This window comes from Semicossyphus pulcher, unplaced genomic scaffold, assembly GCF_022749685.1.
Source record: "Semicossyphus pulcher isolate SPU_LCO1_2020_fin unplaced genomic scaffold, fSemPul1.0.p SCAF_12, whole genome shotgun sequence".
In the NCBI taxonomy this organism is placed as follows: domain Eukaryota; kingdom Metazoa; phylum Chordata; class Actinopteri; order Labriformes; family Labridae; genus Semicossyphus; species Semicossyphus pulcher.
The window spans coordinates 22,834,004-22,847,961 of record NW_027211626.1 but is presented as its reverse complement, the minus strand read 5'-3'; the positions used below and the strand labels follow the sequence as shown (position 1 = coordinate 22,847,961).

Here is a 13,958-nt window from a genome sequence, read left to right as displayed (position 1 = left end):
TCCTCAGGGCGTTCACAGTCTGCTCTCTGGCTCTGAGTTGCGCCTGCTGCTGGATGAAAGCGCTGGAGAGGCGGCTGCAGTTATCGGCCACCAGCTCCCGGTCCTGCAGGATGCTGTCCGACGCAGCCTGGAGGTTTCTCAGCTCCTCTTTCTGCTGGGTCACCTTAAGAAGGAGCAGCTCCTCCCTGCTCTTCACCAGCTGCAGCTCCTCCTCCAGAGAGCTCTTCTCTGAGGCGAGGCGTTTATTGACAACCTCGTGAGACTCTAAAAAGGCGATGCTCTCCTCCAGCTGAGTGCAGGCCTCCTCCAGTCTGGCTTCCAGTTCAGAACAACGCCCGCAGGAAGCTGCAAGATCTTCCTCCAGCTGACCACAGCGCTCTCTGAACGTCTCTAAACTGGCCTCTGATTGGCTCATCTGCAGATGGGAGTTCTGAACGACCTCCTGTAAATTTGAGACCTGCATCCGGAGCTGACAGACCTCCGCCTCATGCTGCTCTTCCAGCCTCTTCTTTTCAGAGGAGAAGTGATTGTGGATCCTGGCCTGCTCCTCCCCGGCTCCCTCCTCACACTGCTGCTTCTCCTGCTCTAATTGTGCGAGTCGGTTTTCCCAGAATCCTCTCTGCTCCTGAAGTTGCTGCCGCTCCTGCTGGAGCTGATGAAGGAGGCAGTGTTGACCCTCTGCATGCTGCAGTTTCATCTTAGAGAGCTGCTGCTCTGCTTCCTCCCTGCTTAGTATTTATTACACAGGATGGATGGAGCTCGTTACACAGTGTGAATACATGAAGACAGCTTCCAGAATCATCCACCTACATTATCAAATTTCTCATACCTCTCGGGCAACAGAACTAATCTTAAAGGATTACCAATCAATATTTTAATACTAACTTTTAATCAATAATTTAAGAGTTATAATTTTATAAATTTAGATGTGTGTTCTGTGTCGACATCTGGCCTCTAAACACGCTAACAAACTTTAAAACAACATGCAACATGTCTGCCATAAAAAAAGAATATGCATCAGTTTTCTATCACCTCATCAGAGACACCAACACATCTGAACTTGACGTCCAAAATAACACACTGAGGAACACAGTGACTCCGGTACAGCAGGTATATATACACACTCTCTCACTATTAGAATGATTCACCAGATGAGCAGAGAAAGCTGTGAGGTCAGCACCCACCTGACCAGCATCACTTCCTGGTCCATCTTCAGCTTCAGCTCTGCCTCCAGCTGATCCTTCTCAGCGCTCAGTCTTTGGACCAGGTTACCGATCTCTCGTGCAAAGTTCTGCTCCAGCTCCGCCCGCTCCCGCTGCATCCTGGGAAAACACAAAGACATTAACATGGTCAAATATCAGATGTGAAGCAGGCTCAGCAGCACTTACAGAAGCTGTCATTCAGAAACTCTCGGACAGTTTTCATCTCTGATCATACTGACTCTGAACTCTTAAAGTTCAGCTCTAATCTCTTTTTTTCACACCACCATGTTGACTTGCCTGCAGGCGACACTGTCCACTGGCCACAGTACATACACTCGCAGTAAACCAAAATGCTCAACACCAGGTTTGCAGTATTACAGTTAAAGTATTCTTGGAAGCACCAAGGTCAACAAGTGCTACTTGAGAAGCATCATCCACCAAATCTGGCTGCTCTAAAGTTCTACAATTCAGACGGTTGGTCTCTTTCTAGCCTGAGGGTCACAAACCAGGAGGACAGAACTATGACTCAGTGAAGTAAGGCAAAATATATATAATCATATTTCCAAACTAAAACAATATGAGCCGAATGGTGTTTGCACACTTGTCAGTGTCATCTTCCTCACCTGCGCTCCTGCTCGTTGCTCCACCCTCCCCCTCCTCCATGTTGGATCTGAGTCTGCAGTTTGTCCAGAGCCTCCTTCAGCTGCTTCGACTGCTGCTCGGCCTGAGCTTTCTGCTCCTCCAGCTCGCTGATCTCCATCTGACAAGTTAAACAGCATTTTACATAATTTATATTTACTTAAAATAGGGAAAGCAAGTGTTCAGAGCCTTTATTTTAGTAAAACTAGTTTTGTTCTACAGTTGTAGTTGTACAAAGTAAACGTGATGCATTCATTGTTCTACTTAATTAAAACTGCTATGGAAGTATGTTCAGCAAAAAGTACTTTGTTATTCTAAGTGCCTGACAACATCACAGAAAGGATCCCTAAAATATAGATCTTTCTTTAAAGACTAAGATGATATTTTTCAAACCAGAAACAGCCGTTACATTTTCCCCAAAGGCACCAGACTCCATTAACAAAAACACTAACATTAACTTGCAGAACACACACGGTTCTTGTCTTACTGTGGTGGATCTGAAATCACCATGTAAACACACCAAAGTCACACAAGTAGGGCCCAGCACTATAAAAGTAAGACGTTAAGGATTCAGTTATGGACTGAAATGACTCAAACCGTTTATGTGCTTTGATGGTAAAATCTTAATATTTCCCTGTGAGATGTACTGGGGTAGAAGTAGGAAGCAGCAGCTTAAAAAGTACAAGTATCTAAATGTTGTTCTTAAGTACAGAACTTCAGTAAATGTACTTTTAAACTATGCAAAAGGAATTAAAGCTTGTCTGGTTTCAAAAACAAGACTCATTAAATGACACAAAATCTCCTCTTCCTACTGAAAGATGATTTTGGTCAAAGGCTACATCTGCACACTGACGACATCAGTTCAAGATGAACACAATAAAAACTCACAACGATAATATTATTCCAAAGAAGTGAACAAATAACCTGTTTTATTTAATTAAATAAACGTAGTTTTGGTGTTAAGTTATAAAATCATTCATTCTATTTTTACCTTGAAGGCCTGAGAGATGTCTTTTCGTTCGACCTCCATGCTCTGTCTCATCATCTCCAGACTGCGCTCGTAGTAGTTTACCTGGAGGAGGAGGAGGAGGAGGAGGCCAGTTTTTAATTCCATTCATGTCAATAATCTTCTTAAAAACTTAAATATATCTGATGTGTGTTACCTGCGTCTCCAGCTGGATGTTCAGGTGCTGCAGCTCCTGGTTGTGTTTCTGCTTCAGCTGCTCCAGAGCCAGCTCAGTCTCGATGCTGACAGCAGGACCAGAGACGCTGTCCAGAGAGCCCAGAGCTGAAACAGAGAGAGAGACAGCTGGATGACCCCACAGGCCCAGAGGGACGAGAGGAGGGGGACCTTTACATCAAGCAGCTTTGAGTGGTCGCAAAGACTAGAAAAGCGCTATATAAGTACAGTCCATTTACCATAAGACTGCTGAGTCTTCATATAAAAGATGAAGAGTTTTAACGGCTGTATACTACTGACCCTTTATAGATGTGGTCTTATGCTTTCATTGTGTGAGGCTTTGCTCGGTGCACTCCAGCAGCTGTTCACAAACAGTTAAAAAAAATGCCATGGCCTAGTTTTAAATCTAAAAATAATCTAGGGTCCACCCAAACCCTTGATCGCACAACTGTGGTTAACAGTTGAGACTAAGATGGTTATTTCCCAATTTAGTTTTTCATTAACCAAAATAGTCTGTTAAATTGGGCCAACAACAACTGATAGATAAAACTGTATTAAAATGAATATAAAAACAACAACAACTTCTTACTACAAAAACAAAGTTATTGGATTTGGAAAATGTTTAATTTCCAGCAGATCATCAGCGTCTTCTGATGTATCATTAACAGAATCTCTTTTCCATTAAGGACATACTTTGGCTTAAAGATTGGCCTTGAGAGACAGGTGTGTCAGCCTATCACAATCAGCCGTGCTGGCTTGTCCCACACAGACAGGTGTTTCACTACACTCAGTGTTTGCAGATGTGTGTGTGCAGGTTGTGTTTCTCACCAGTTTTATCTACCGGTTGCAGCTTCTTCCTGACCAGAGGAGATGAGCTGCGCTTCATGTCCGACTCGTCTGAACAGAAACACAACAACACAAACACTTTTAAACGCACTGTAACACACACTGTGAGGCGGAGAGTCACACAGTGCCCTGAATAACAGCATAAAACAAAGGACTTGTTTAAGACACTGAGGATGCTACACATTAACATAGAAACACTGATGAACAAGACTTACTGTGAGACATGGTGAGACTGTAAACTGAAGCCTCAAACTAACTCCTCAAAGAAGTATGTGTAAGTGTATGTGTGTGGAAGTGGGTGTGTCCACCTGTCACCTGTAGACCTGAACAGATCAAACCTGCTCAGCAGATACTGACGTCCTTAGAATGGCTAAGAAACTATCAAGGCTCTGTATCTTTTACTTTGCTCTTACGGGGCACAACAGAGATCTTATAAAAATAAAACATTCAAGTAGAAGAGAAAAGAAATCAACTGAACAAACATAACATTGTTTTTGTCATTTTTCAGGCATACTCTTCTCCGTTCTCTGGTGGTTTGAGGATTTGTTGCCATTTGTCATGTTATATCACAGTAAACTGAATATTATTTGGGTTCTGGACGAGCCTTGGACATCTATTTTCCACTTTGGGGCGGCTGTGGCTCAGTGGTAGAGTCGGTCGTCCTTCAATCGGAAGGTCGGAGGTTCGATCCCCAGCTCCGTCAGGCTACATGTCGAAGTGTCCTTGGGCAAGACACTGAACCCCAAATTGCTCCCGGTGGCATAGCCAACGGGTAGGAATGTGATATCTGATTGACAGTTGGGCACTTTACGTAGCAGCCTCTGCCATCAGTGTGTGAATGGGTGAATGTGATATGTAGTGTAAAAGCAGCTTTGAGTGGTCGCAAAGACTAGACAAGCGCTATATAAGTACAGTCCATTTACCATTTACCATTTACTTTCTCTTATTTCTCAGGCCACACAAAGATCACACCCATCCAGAAAATAATCCTCAGCTAAATCTTGTATTTAAATATTATAGTCCTATATCGGCTTTTTAATCAGACACCTCTTCATCTGCTGCTGTCTGAGTCTAGTTTATCAGAGCTCATCTTTGGCTGCTGGTTTATGAAAGTATAGAATTTGTCCCCAATCAGAAGATAGATCCAATCAGGCCTCTGCATTACAGCCAGAAGAAATAGTGCCACCTTCTGTCAGAAACGTGCTACTGCACTAATACATATAGCCATATTTCAGCCATCTGTGTATTTATGCTCCCTGTTACACTCTGCTCTCTCTTATGTTTCTTTGATTGTTGCCAACAGGATTCAAACTCTCAGAGTCTTCTTCATGAGGGAGAAATAATTCTCAACTTCTGTACTTAAGTCCAATTCTGAGGCACTTGTGCTTTACTTGAGCATTTTCATTTAATGCTTATTTTATTTCTACTCCACCAGAGTCGATTATTTTTAATATTATTCTAAAATGGTTCTTACATTTATACTTTAATTTTGATGCTAATACTTTTGTTCTTTGTGCTTCAACCAATGTTGTCAGTTGATGGATGTTCAGCAGCAGTTTGTTTGTGTGTTTTGTCGTGTTTTTATTTTTATGTTTGTGTGTTTGTCTCCGTGTGTGTGTGTGTTACCAGAGTCGGACTCGGTGCTGTCTGTGCGTTGTTGTTGTTGTTGTTGTTGTTGTTGTTGTTGTTCGGTCCAGTTCAGAGCAGCGTTGTTGTCGTCTCCTGCAGATCGTCTGGTGCTTTTCTGATTCTTCAGTAGCTCCAACTCTGAGCTCAGCTCATCGTTTCTGTCCCGCAGCTCCTGAACACAGCACACATGGATGAGTCAACTAATTGCTCTTTAAATGCCAGTTCTTTTTCAGAAGGTGATTTATCTGTTTGTTCTAATGAGCAGCAACTGAGGTTTCATCAACAGCAAGTCTCAAACAGATAACTAACATGAAGGGGTCGTCTCAGAGGGAAATAAAGTTAACACTCTGGACTAAATTCAGAGTAATCTTCTTTTGGATGGTCTATAAAGAATATTTCAGCTGCTCGTCTGAAGCTAAACTGTGAAACAACAAAACTTGAGAAACAGCAGCCCACACTCAGCAGCTTCACATTCACAGGTATCAGCAGGCTAATACATGCGTGTTCAGCTGTTCTCACCTTGATTTTCTGTTGAACCAACACGAGGCGTTAAGGTGCACAGACAAAAACAGACATTTAAACTTCTTCACCTAATGCACACCCATATACAAGTTTGCTACATGCAGCTATGAGACTGTGAGATGTCATTAAAGGTTTCTTTTTTTGGTTACACACACACACACGCACGCACACACACACACACACACACACACACACACACACACACACACACACACACACACACACACACACACACACACACACACACACACACACACACACACACACACACACACACACACACACACACACACACACACACACACACACACACACACACACACACACACACAGACTCTCACCCTGCACTGCAGCTCATACTCTTTGACGATCTCGGCGAATCGCTCCTCGTGACTCAGACCAGCGCCAGACGGGTCCAAGCTTCCAAACTGTCAATTAAAAAAACACAATGATCATCATTGATAACTGTCACTTAACCGATCAGAAGTCATCCTCAGTTCTTTCTTCTTCCCCTTTGCTGCGAAGGATGAAGTCAAAGAGGAAACTTTCATCAATAATTTACCAGCTACAAGTTACCTTACACCGCTCAGTGTGTGTCTGTGTGTTCTTGTTCTTGTATCTTTGTGAGGACTTTGTGGCAGTAATGTTACACTGACACAATGAGGACAGTGTCAGGAAAGTGAGGACTCTTTCTCTGCTCCAGTTTTAGGTTTAGGATTTGTAAATAGTCTTCACTTTAGATTAGCGTTAGGGTTCAGCCTGTGTGTTCTTGTATCTTTGTGAGGACACTCTCAGATGTTGAAGACAGTTTTAGAAAAGTAAACACGTTTTGTCTGGCCTGGTTTTAGGTTTAGCAATTGTTTATAGTGTTGAGTAAGAGAAGAGTAAAGTAAGAAAACACTTCCAGTAAATCATGTATTCAGATGCTAAACTGTTTTGACACTAGTTCATACTGGTTTACATCCCACTTAAGGCAGTGTTATATTTTTGCCCACTTCAAGGGAGCAGATCTTAATCTTAAAACCTGTATGCTCTGTGTGTCCAGCATGTTAAAGCTGCGTACAGAGTAACATTATAATGTTGAGCGGTGTCCACATGCTGAATCTTAGTCCAATATTCTCTTTAAGCTCTGATTTTGGACTCTTCCAACTCCTGTGGGAAATATCTGGCGTCTGTTGCAGCAGTTCGAGTGTTCCCCTTAAGTTTTTCAAGGATTATCTGCAACAACCTGACGTAACGGTATTTACTGCATTTAAAGAGATTTCACAGCAGTTAAATTCTGCAGTTTTCATGTATTTGCCTGTGGTACTTGTGATCATCTCAGAAAGTGGACCTACATCAGCAGTTTGCTCTGCCATTGTGCAAAACGAGACAAGAAAACCTAAGTGGTCGGAGGAGGAGAGGGTTACACTTATGAAGGAATGCAAGAAAAGAATTTGTTCTGCAAATAACAGCATGAGGAAAATTGCAAAAATACTAATTCATTGAGTCTTGGGGAAAGGTACATCCAAGAGGTCCAAAATAAATACAACCTGTCTTTTCTCATAAACAAGAGAGATTACAAACTACAGAAATAATTCAAACTGAACTGGAAAAAGAGGTTTCTTTGTTTTTTTTTTAAAACTTTGGTTACTAAGGTGTTCTGGGCAACGGTTTAACTTACTCTTGGAGGTCACTAAAGTACAAGACAGAGGTCAGGGGAAAATATTAGATTTAGATATATTAAGACAGGCTTAAGGAAAACAGGACCCTGACTCCTCAGCTACTAAATGCTCCAATATGTCCAACAGCCAATGTGTGTGCCTGTTTGCTTTTTGATCCTGAGCAGGTAGTGTACAGTTGCTACATCAGACGACAGCTGCAAAGAATCAGTGAGATTGAACCAGACAGGTAATCAAGACTAGGAGCTAAAAGAGGCCAACATTTCTGTAGAGCAGCAGAAACGAAGTTAAATCTCTCTGTATCACATTGTTAGGATAAGAATATTGATTAGGGCAACGTTTTGAAACTGTCAACTACAGAAATTGTCCAGACATTCAGGCCCTGACATCTTCTAGACTTGGCTTTCTCACATGTACCACGCAGCGGTCTGTGTCACAGGCGTTCTCACTACTGGAAACAGTCCCCTTGGTTTAGGTGAGGCGGATGAAAGCTTGTGTGAAAGTCCTGGTCAACAGATTCAGAGATTTGCGCTCTCACATGCAGCCTACCCGGTTAATGTCCGGAAACTCTCAGGAGTGCAGAGCATGTTTGAAAGGGCCTCATGTGATGCTGCGTGTTGTCACCTTGTCGTGCAGCAGCTGGTCCAGGTCTCTCTGCAGTCTGTTCACTGAGCTTTCTGCTTCAGTCAGCTTCAGCTTCACAACACTCATCTCCTCGTCCAGACGGCTGTTCTCCTGAATGCACAAAACACAGTATAATACTTTAATGTCATTTTCTTTTCACAGTTTAACCAGCAGGACATAAACACTGCGGACTGTGGAACATGAATGTATTTTTATCCACTCAACAGTTGCTCATCTAGATATATTTATATCTTAATTCTAGGGAGGAAATTCTGAGGAAAAAACGCCAAAGCCCTTTTCCCTCTATTTATAATTACACATCTGCCTAAAGTCAGCTGTTTAAGGATTATTCTAGTCCGACATAAGGTCACAGTTAGAATATGAGTATGTAAATATTAATATTTACATACAATATTCATTTATGTAAAAAGCAATGGAAAAAAACACATAAAAAACCCAACATTGAACCATTTATTTAAACTGCAGGTGGACTCACCTGTGTGGCGCTGCAGAGCTCCTCCTGCAGCTCGGCCTCCTGAGCTCGGAGCAGCTGCAGCTCATCCTGCAGCGTGCTGCGCTCTCTCTCCACCTGCTGCAGCAGAGCCTCGTTCTCCTGCTCCGACTGGCTACGCAGAGCCGTGAGCCTATCACGGAAGTCCTGCTCCAGGTCCCTGCCAATCACAGAGCGGCCCGTCAGCGCCACAGTCTGGTTCAGGAAAGATCTTTAGCCTTTTCTTTGGTGATTTTATGTTTTTCATGTAAAGTTTCAAGTTTGATTGTTTTCAGTGCAAGTCCAAATATTGGTCATGAAACTAAATTAATTAGGAAGGCACTGATGCATCTTTCGACTCCGGACGTCCAGAATAAACCCTGACCTGATCCTGGTCTGGTTGAGCGTCTCCATGCTGGCGTGGCGGTCGTCCACCTCTCTGACCAGCTGCAGGTTCCTCTGATCAGCCAGATCCAGGTCCGCCTTCACCTTGTCTCGCTCCCTGCAGGCCTGCTCAGCCACCACCCTGAACGTACGGTACACACATATACACAGGGTCAAACAGGATTCCTTTTCCGCTGTTCATATTTTCAAACTTAGGTAGACAGAAAAACACCTTGGTAAAGATAGAGACACCAGGAGCGTCTAAGGCATGATGCGAGGCTAATAGATGTGGTTATAGATGCAGAGGCAGCGCTTTTTTCTCTGTGTTTACATGCTGCTTAAAAATATTGCAGGCAGCAGAAAAGGCTGCTCTAAATGGACTCCTGGGCCGGTTGATTGGATTGGATAGGATGTTGATTTAGTATCTAAGCATCACTTTACAACTTTAAGGCTCCTCTGAAGTTCAAACACAGGAACATTTACAGCGTCATGTTGGATCCCCTGAACACGTATTTCTCAAGATGAGGGAACTCTAGCTGTGTCCTGTGCTGTATTTGTAACCACTAAATTAAAGTGGACAACACGAAACAGATTATGTCACTCTACATAGATAGCGACAAATAAAACTTACACCATTTTACAAATAAATGATGTGCAATATCTGAATTATTAAAAGGTTTTTGAGCATCGAGCCAACATTTACTGTGTTCTGCTGTTTTTATGCATAACATGCCTTCAAGTCTGTCAACACAGCTGGTACCAAAGTTTTCTCTGACTTTCCTAGTTGACTTGAGGGAGCCTTCGTGTATTTTCCCAGATGGGAACACATTTTTTAGATGATTTAGACCCCACATAAATCAGGTTAAGGCTCATGGTTTTTAATTAAATGTTAAATCATCCCGTTCTGCTGGTTTGTTTTGTATCCACATACTTTTGGCCATATTGTGTCTATACGGGTCATGTACACTACAGAAAACTGGGCCTGAATTAACATTCAACTGTTTACACTGAAACTCTAGATAGAAGTGTGATACTGGTGACCACCCACAGCAGCTACTCGGCCATGCTTGTAAAAAATGTTTTGTTTTCTGTTAATCTACTTCTGGCACAAAGACAGAGATGATTTGATTGATTTGTAGAATCGACCTCCAGGCTGCAACTGACTGAAAATGCTTTGTGCAGATGGTCAGTGGATCTGACAGAAAACCATTCCAGATCAACAAACTGAATGTGCATAAGAGGTCCGGTCCGTCATATTAGCCAACTTCTCTCCTACTGTCTTTTCAAGAGTCAGATATCAGCTTCATCTGAAAGTTTAGCCTAGCTTAGCATAAAGACTGAAAGCAGGGAGAAACTGTGAGCACAGCTGGAGCAAACAGAAACACAAAGCTGAGTTACACGAGTCTGTAGTAGGCTAACAAGCCTGTTAGTCAGCTGGGTTTAATGACACTGCTGTTTGATCAATATGTTGTGGTCAATATACAAAGCAGATAACGTTGTTCTTATTAGGTTAGTTAGCTGCAGCCTGAGGGAATGCAAACACACAAACACAGCTAATTATCCCCTCAGTCCAAAGCATCTGAACTCTCTTATAATAGCTTACTCAGTAAAATAATGCAAGTATTAGAAAGTATTGCAGTAAAATGGTCCCTGTCAGTATTTTACTATTATATATGATATTTCTGGATTGATATTCCTGCTGCAGTAATGAGTCACATTTTACTGCTGCTGGATTCCTCTGAACCTTAACATGTTGCAGGAACTACATGACGCTCTTTATTTCAGGTGATGTTAAAACGTTATAACATCCAGAAAACCTACTGCAGGTGTTGAATCTCGTTCTTGTAGGAGATGAGCGCCGCCTGGTGGATGCCATTCCCGCTGACCAGCAGCTCATTGTCCAGAGCCAGAGTCAGATCTACCAGACTGACACGCTCCTCTAGAGGGAAGTCCAGAGTCTGCAGGGGAGACAAAAACACACCGACTTACATCTGATACAGGTTTATTCCTCATTCCTCCTGGTTATTATTGATCATATGTTAGTAAGGAGCCTCAACAATTCTCAAGTCAAGCCTTACTGGGAATCTACACCGACACTGTAGCGTCAGACGAACGTGCGCGACACATAAGCGTCATGGCAGCATCTATTTTTAAGATGAGTCTCAAAGTTAGCCGATGGTAGTTGGGATTCCTGGCCATAAAACAACTTTGCAACCGACTTGTAGACTTATTTCTTAATTGTGTATAAACTCTGAATTTATGTAGGATGTAGAAGTCAAATGAGAATTAATTAATAGGATTCTTGCCTGCTCATCGAGCCTATCAATAACTTCAATTGGAAACTGAAATCCAAGTTGGCCAAAATGAAGAGATAACATTGCTTAACATGGATTCCTTGTTTGTGGGCGTGTATTTACATAGCAGTCCATGGCTCTATATGCTTCACTTAAGGGCAGCAACAGGGAAAAATAGACTTGACGCGTAAGACGAACGGAGCAGCAGTGTTGCTTGTCTAAGAGGAAACAGAGAAACCTGAGCTTCTCCAGAAAAGTCAAAGAGGAATGAGGAGGAGCTGCTACAGTTTGGGGAAACCCTGAACCTCGCAGCAGAAAACCACAGACTGATGAGGTGGTTTGGCTGAAGCCTAAATACAGAGTGTAGTTCATCTTGAGAATCATGTCAATCCCAGGAAGAGAAGACTTAAGAAAGCAGGAGACAATCAGAGGCTGGAGGAGGAGGGAAGTATAATCTAAACGAGTTTGTTTGTTTCTGCAACAAAAATATCTGAACTCAGATTTACACCAGAAGTCATCATGGACTTCAACTGCCTCTTTTTCTGAGGCAGGAGACAAAAGGAAGTCTATACTGAGTTATGTTGTGTAACGTTAGTGAATATTGAACACTTTTTTTCTTTGTTAGACGAAGAAAAGAAATTAATTTTAGCCTGACAGTGTCACACTAGTTCTCATATTTCATAAGTCCGGAACCTTCAGTTCGTTTTCAGTTTCCAAGCAATGTAACCAACAGGTGCAGACCAAAAGGTTTCTGGACTCTCAAACCAAGCAGAGCAAAGAAACATGTGGCGCAGCAGAAGGCTGCTAGGCCAGGTAAATAGTTCCAACATCCAACTCATCTTGGTTGTTTAGGAAAATGCCTAAATGGAGCATAAATCCACCTCTTTATAGATAAACACTTGTGACTGTCCCGACCTGAATCAGGTCAGATTAAAATCTGTCTGCACGAGGGAGACCAGGCACATCTGAGAGAGCAAATAAAACATGAGCATGCAGATTTTTCTTGGTCCCCGGCTACATAAATGATTGAATTTAAAACCCAAACTGAGACAGAACATTCACGCAACACAAACAGACCAAGTCGTTAAGTAACTACTCTGTTAGGACCCCTGAGGTTTAGATCCGGCAGTTGAACTCCAGTTTAAAGTACTTCAGGATCAACTGGGACCAAATCTTCCTTCAGAGGCTCCCCTCATGATCGTACAGTTATGATTACAGCTTCTCCTCCACAGCATAGAACAGTGTCTCCACTACATGAGGTAAATGTCTCAGAGTTTTTCAACACTAGCTACAGAGCTGGAAATTGTGAACAAACAGAAATGAAACACATCATCACAATAGAACAGGTCTTTGCCCAACCTCTGGGTCCTGGTGCCCACACTCCTGGTCCCGCTCTGTACTGACCTGCAGGATGTCCCGGCTGTTCCGGATGCCCTCCTCGGTCCAGAGGGCGATGACCCGCTCGGGGCTGCTCCATCCTGAGCCGTCATCCAGCCGGCTGAGGACTCTCTGACCCACCGTGGCCGTCAACAGGGAGGGCGAGGTGGAGCGAGCCGAGCGCTCCTCTAACACCGCCTCAGACTGCATGGAAGACAAGAAACCAGACTGAGACTTTAGTCCACATTCAGAACTCAGAGGGAGAAGGAAATCAGTGTTGTGTTCAACACATGAAGGTTTCCCAGACAAAGGGGCTTAAAACAGCAGTAATGAACAGATTTCTCAGGGTCCTAATAAACGCCTGTTGTTGAGTGTGATGTGGTAACATTTAATCTGGATTAGCCTACTTTCACCCAGAGACACGCAGGTCTGAGCACAAACATCCCAGAAACAGTTCAGAACATCAAGAGCTGTGGACTGGTGTGGAGGTTACCTCTAACCAGCAGTACATTCCCCCCTGAGGGACAATATAGTCTTATCTTAGAGTATCGTAATGCATCGATTATTGGAGTGCAGTAAAAAATACAATATTATCTCTTAGATGTAGTCGATTAGAAGTTGAAATGCAAAATAAAAGTAAATGTACCAGCAACTTAAAACTGTTATCAAGTACATTACATGAATAAATGCACTTTTTTTCCACCACTGCAAATAATAGGTGACCTGTCATCAATCAATCAATCACAGTTTATTTGTATAGCGCCAAATCATAACCAGAGTTATCTCGAGACACTTTACAAAAAGAGCAGGTCTAGACCGACTCTTTGTTATGTTATTTAAAGAGAGACCCAACATGAATCACCATAAGTAGCACTTGGCAACATAATGTCATCTGAATATACTCAACCTGCAAGGTTTAAAATACAGCAAATTAATAGTATGTCACCGAACTTACTTTTAAGCAATTTTGAGGTATCACAAAAATACAGATCTATGGGGGCTGCCTTTGGAAGCTGGAAACCATTGATGCTAAGTTTCATGAGGCAACCCAGGCGCAATTCCAAGTTTCAACTAAGACGACTAGTTTATGGCGGACAACAGCCATGTGGA

General features: G+C 42.7%; 1 protein-coding gene across 1 annotated transcript in view; it reads right to left on the bottom strand.

The window, feature by feature from the left end:
- Positions 1 to 13,958, bottom strand: part of ninl (ninein-like) — a 38,663-nt gene that overhangs the window by 7,697 nt on the left and 17,008 nt on the right. Inside the window, exons 9-20 of the mRNA XM_069658494.1 lie at positions 12,876 to 13,046; positions 10,999 to 11,135; positions 9,179 to 9,319; positions 8,800 to 8,974; positions 8,304 to 8,414; positions 6,360 to 6,446; positions 5,494 to 5,668; positions 3,850 to 3,918; positions 3,005 to 3,129; positions 2,833 to 2,913; positions 1,826 to 1,962; positions 1,185 to 1,322 (exon numbers count right to left, since the gene is read on the bottom strand). Coding sequence (XP_069514595.1) covers positions 1,185 to 1,322; positions 1,826 to 1,962; positions 2,833 to 2,913; positions 3,005 to 3,129; positions 3,850 to 3,918; positions 5,494 to 5,668; positions 6,360 to 6,446; positions 8,304 to 8,414; positions 8,800 to 8,974; positions 9,179 to 9,319; positions 10,999 to 11,135; positions 12,876 to 13,046 — 1,547 coding nt within the window. The remainder of the gene's footprint in view (positions 1 to 1,184; positions 1,323 to 1,825; positions 1,963 to 2,832; positions 2,914 to 3,004; positions 3,130 to 3,849; positions 3,919 to 5,493; positions 5,669 to 6,359; positions 6,447 to 8,303; positions 8,415 to 8,799; positions 8,975 to 9,178; positions 9,320 to 10,998; positions 11,136 to 12,875; positions 13,047 to 13,958) is intronic.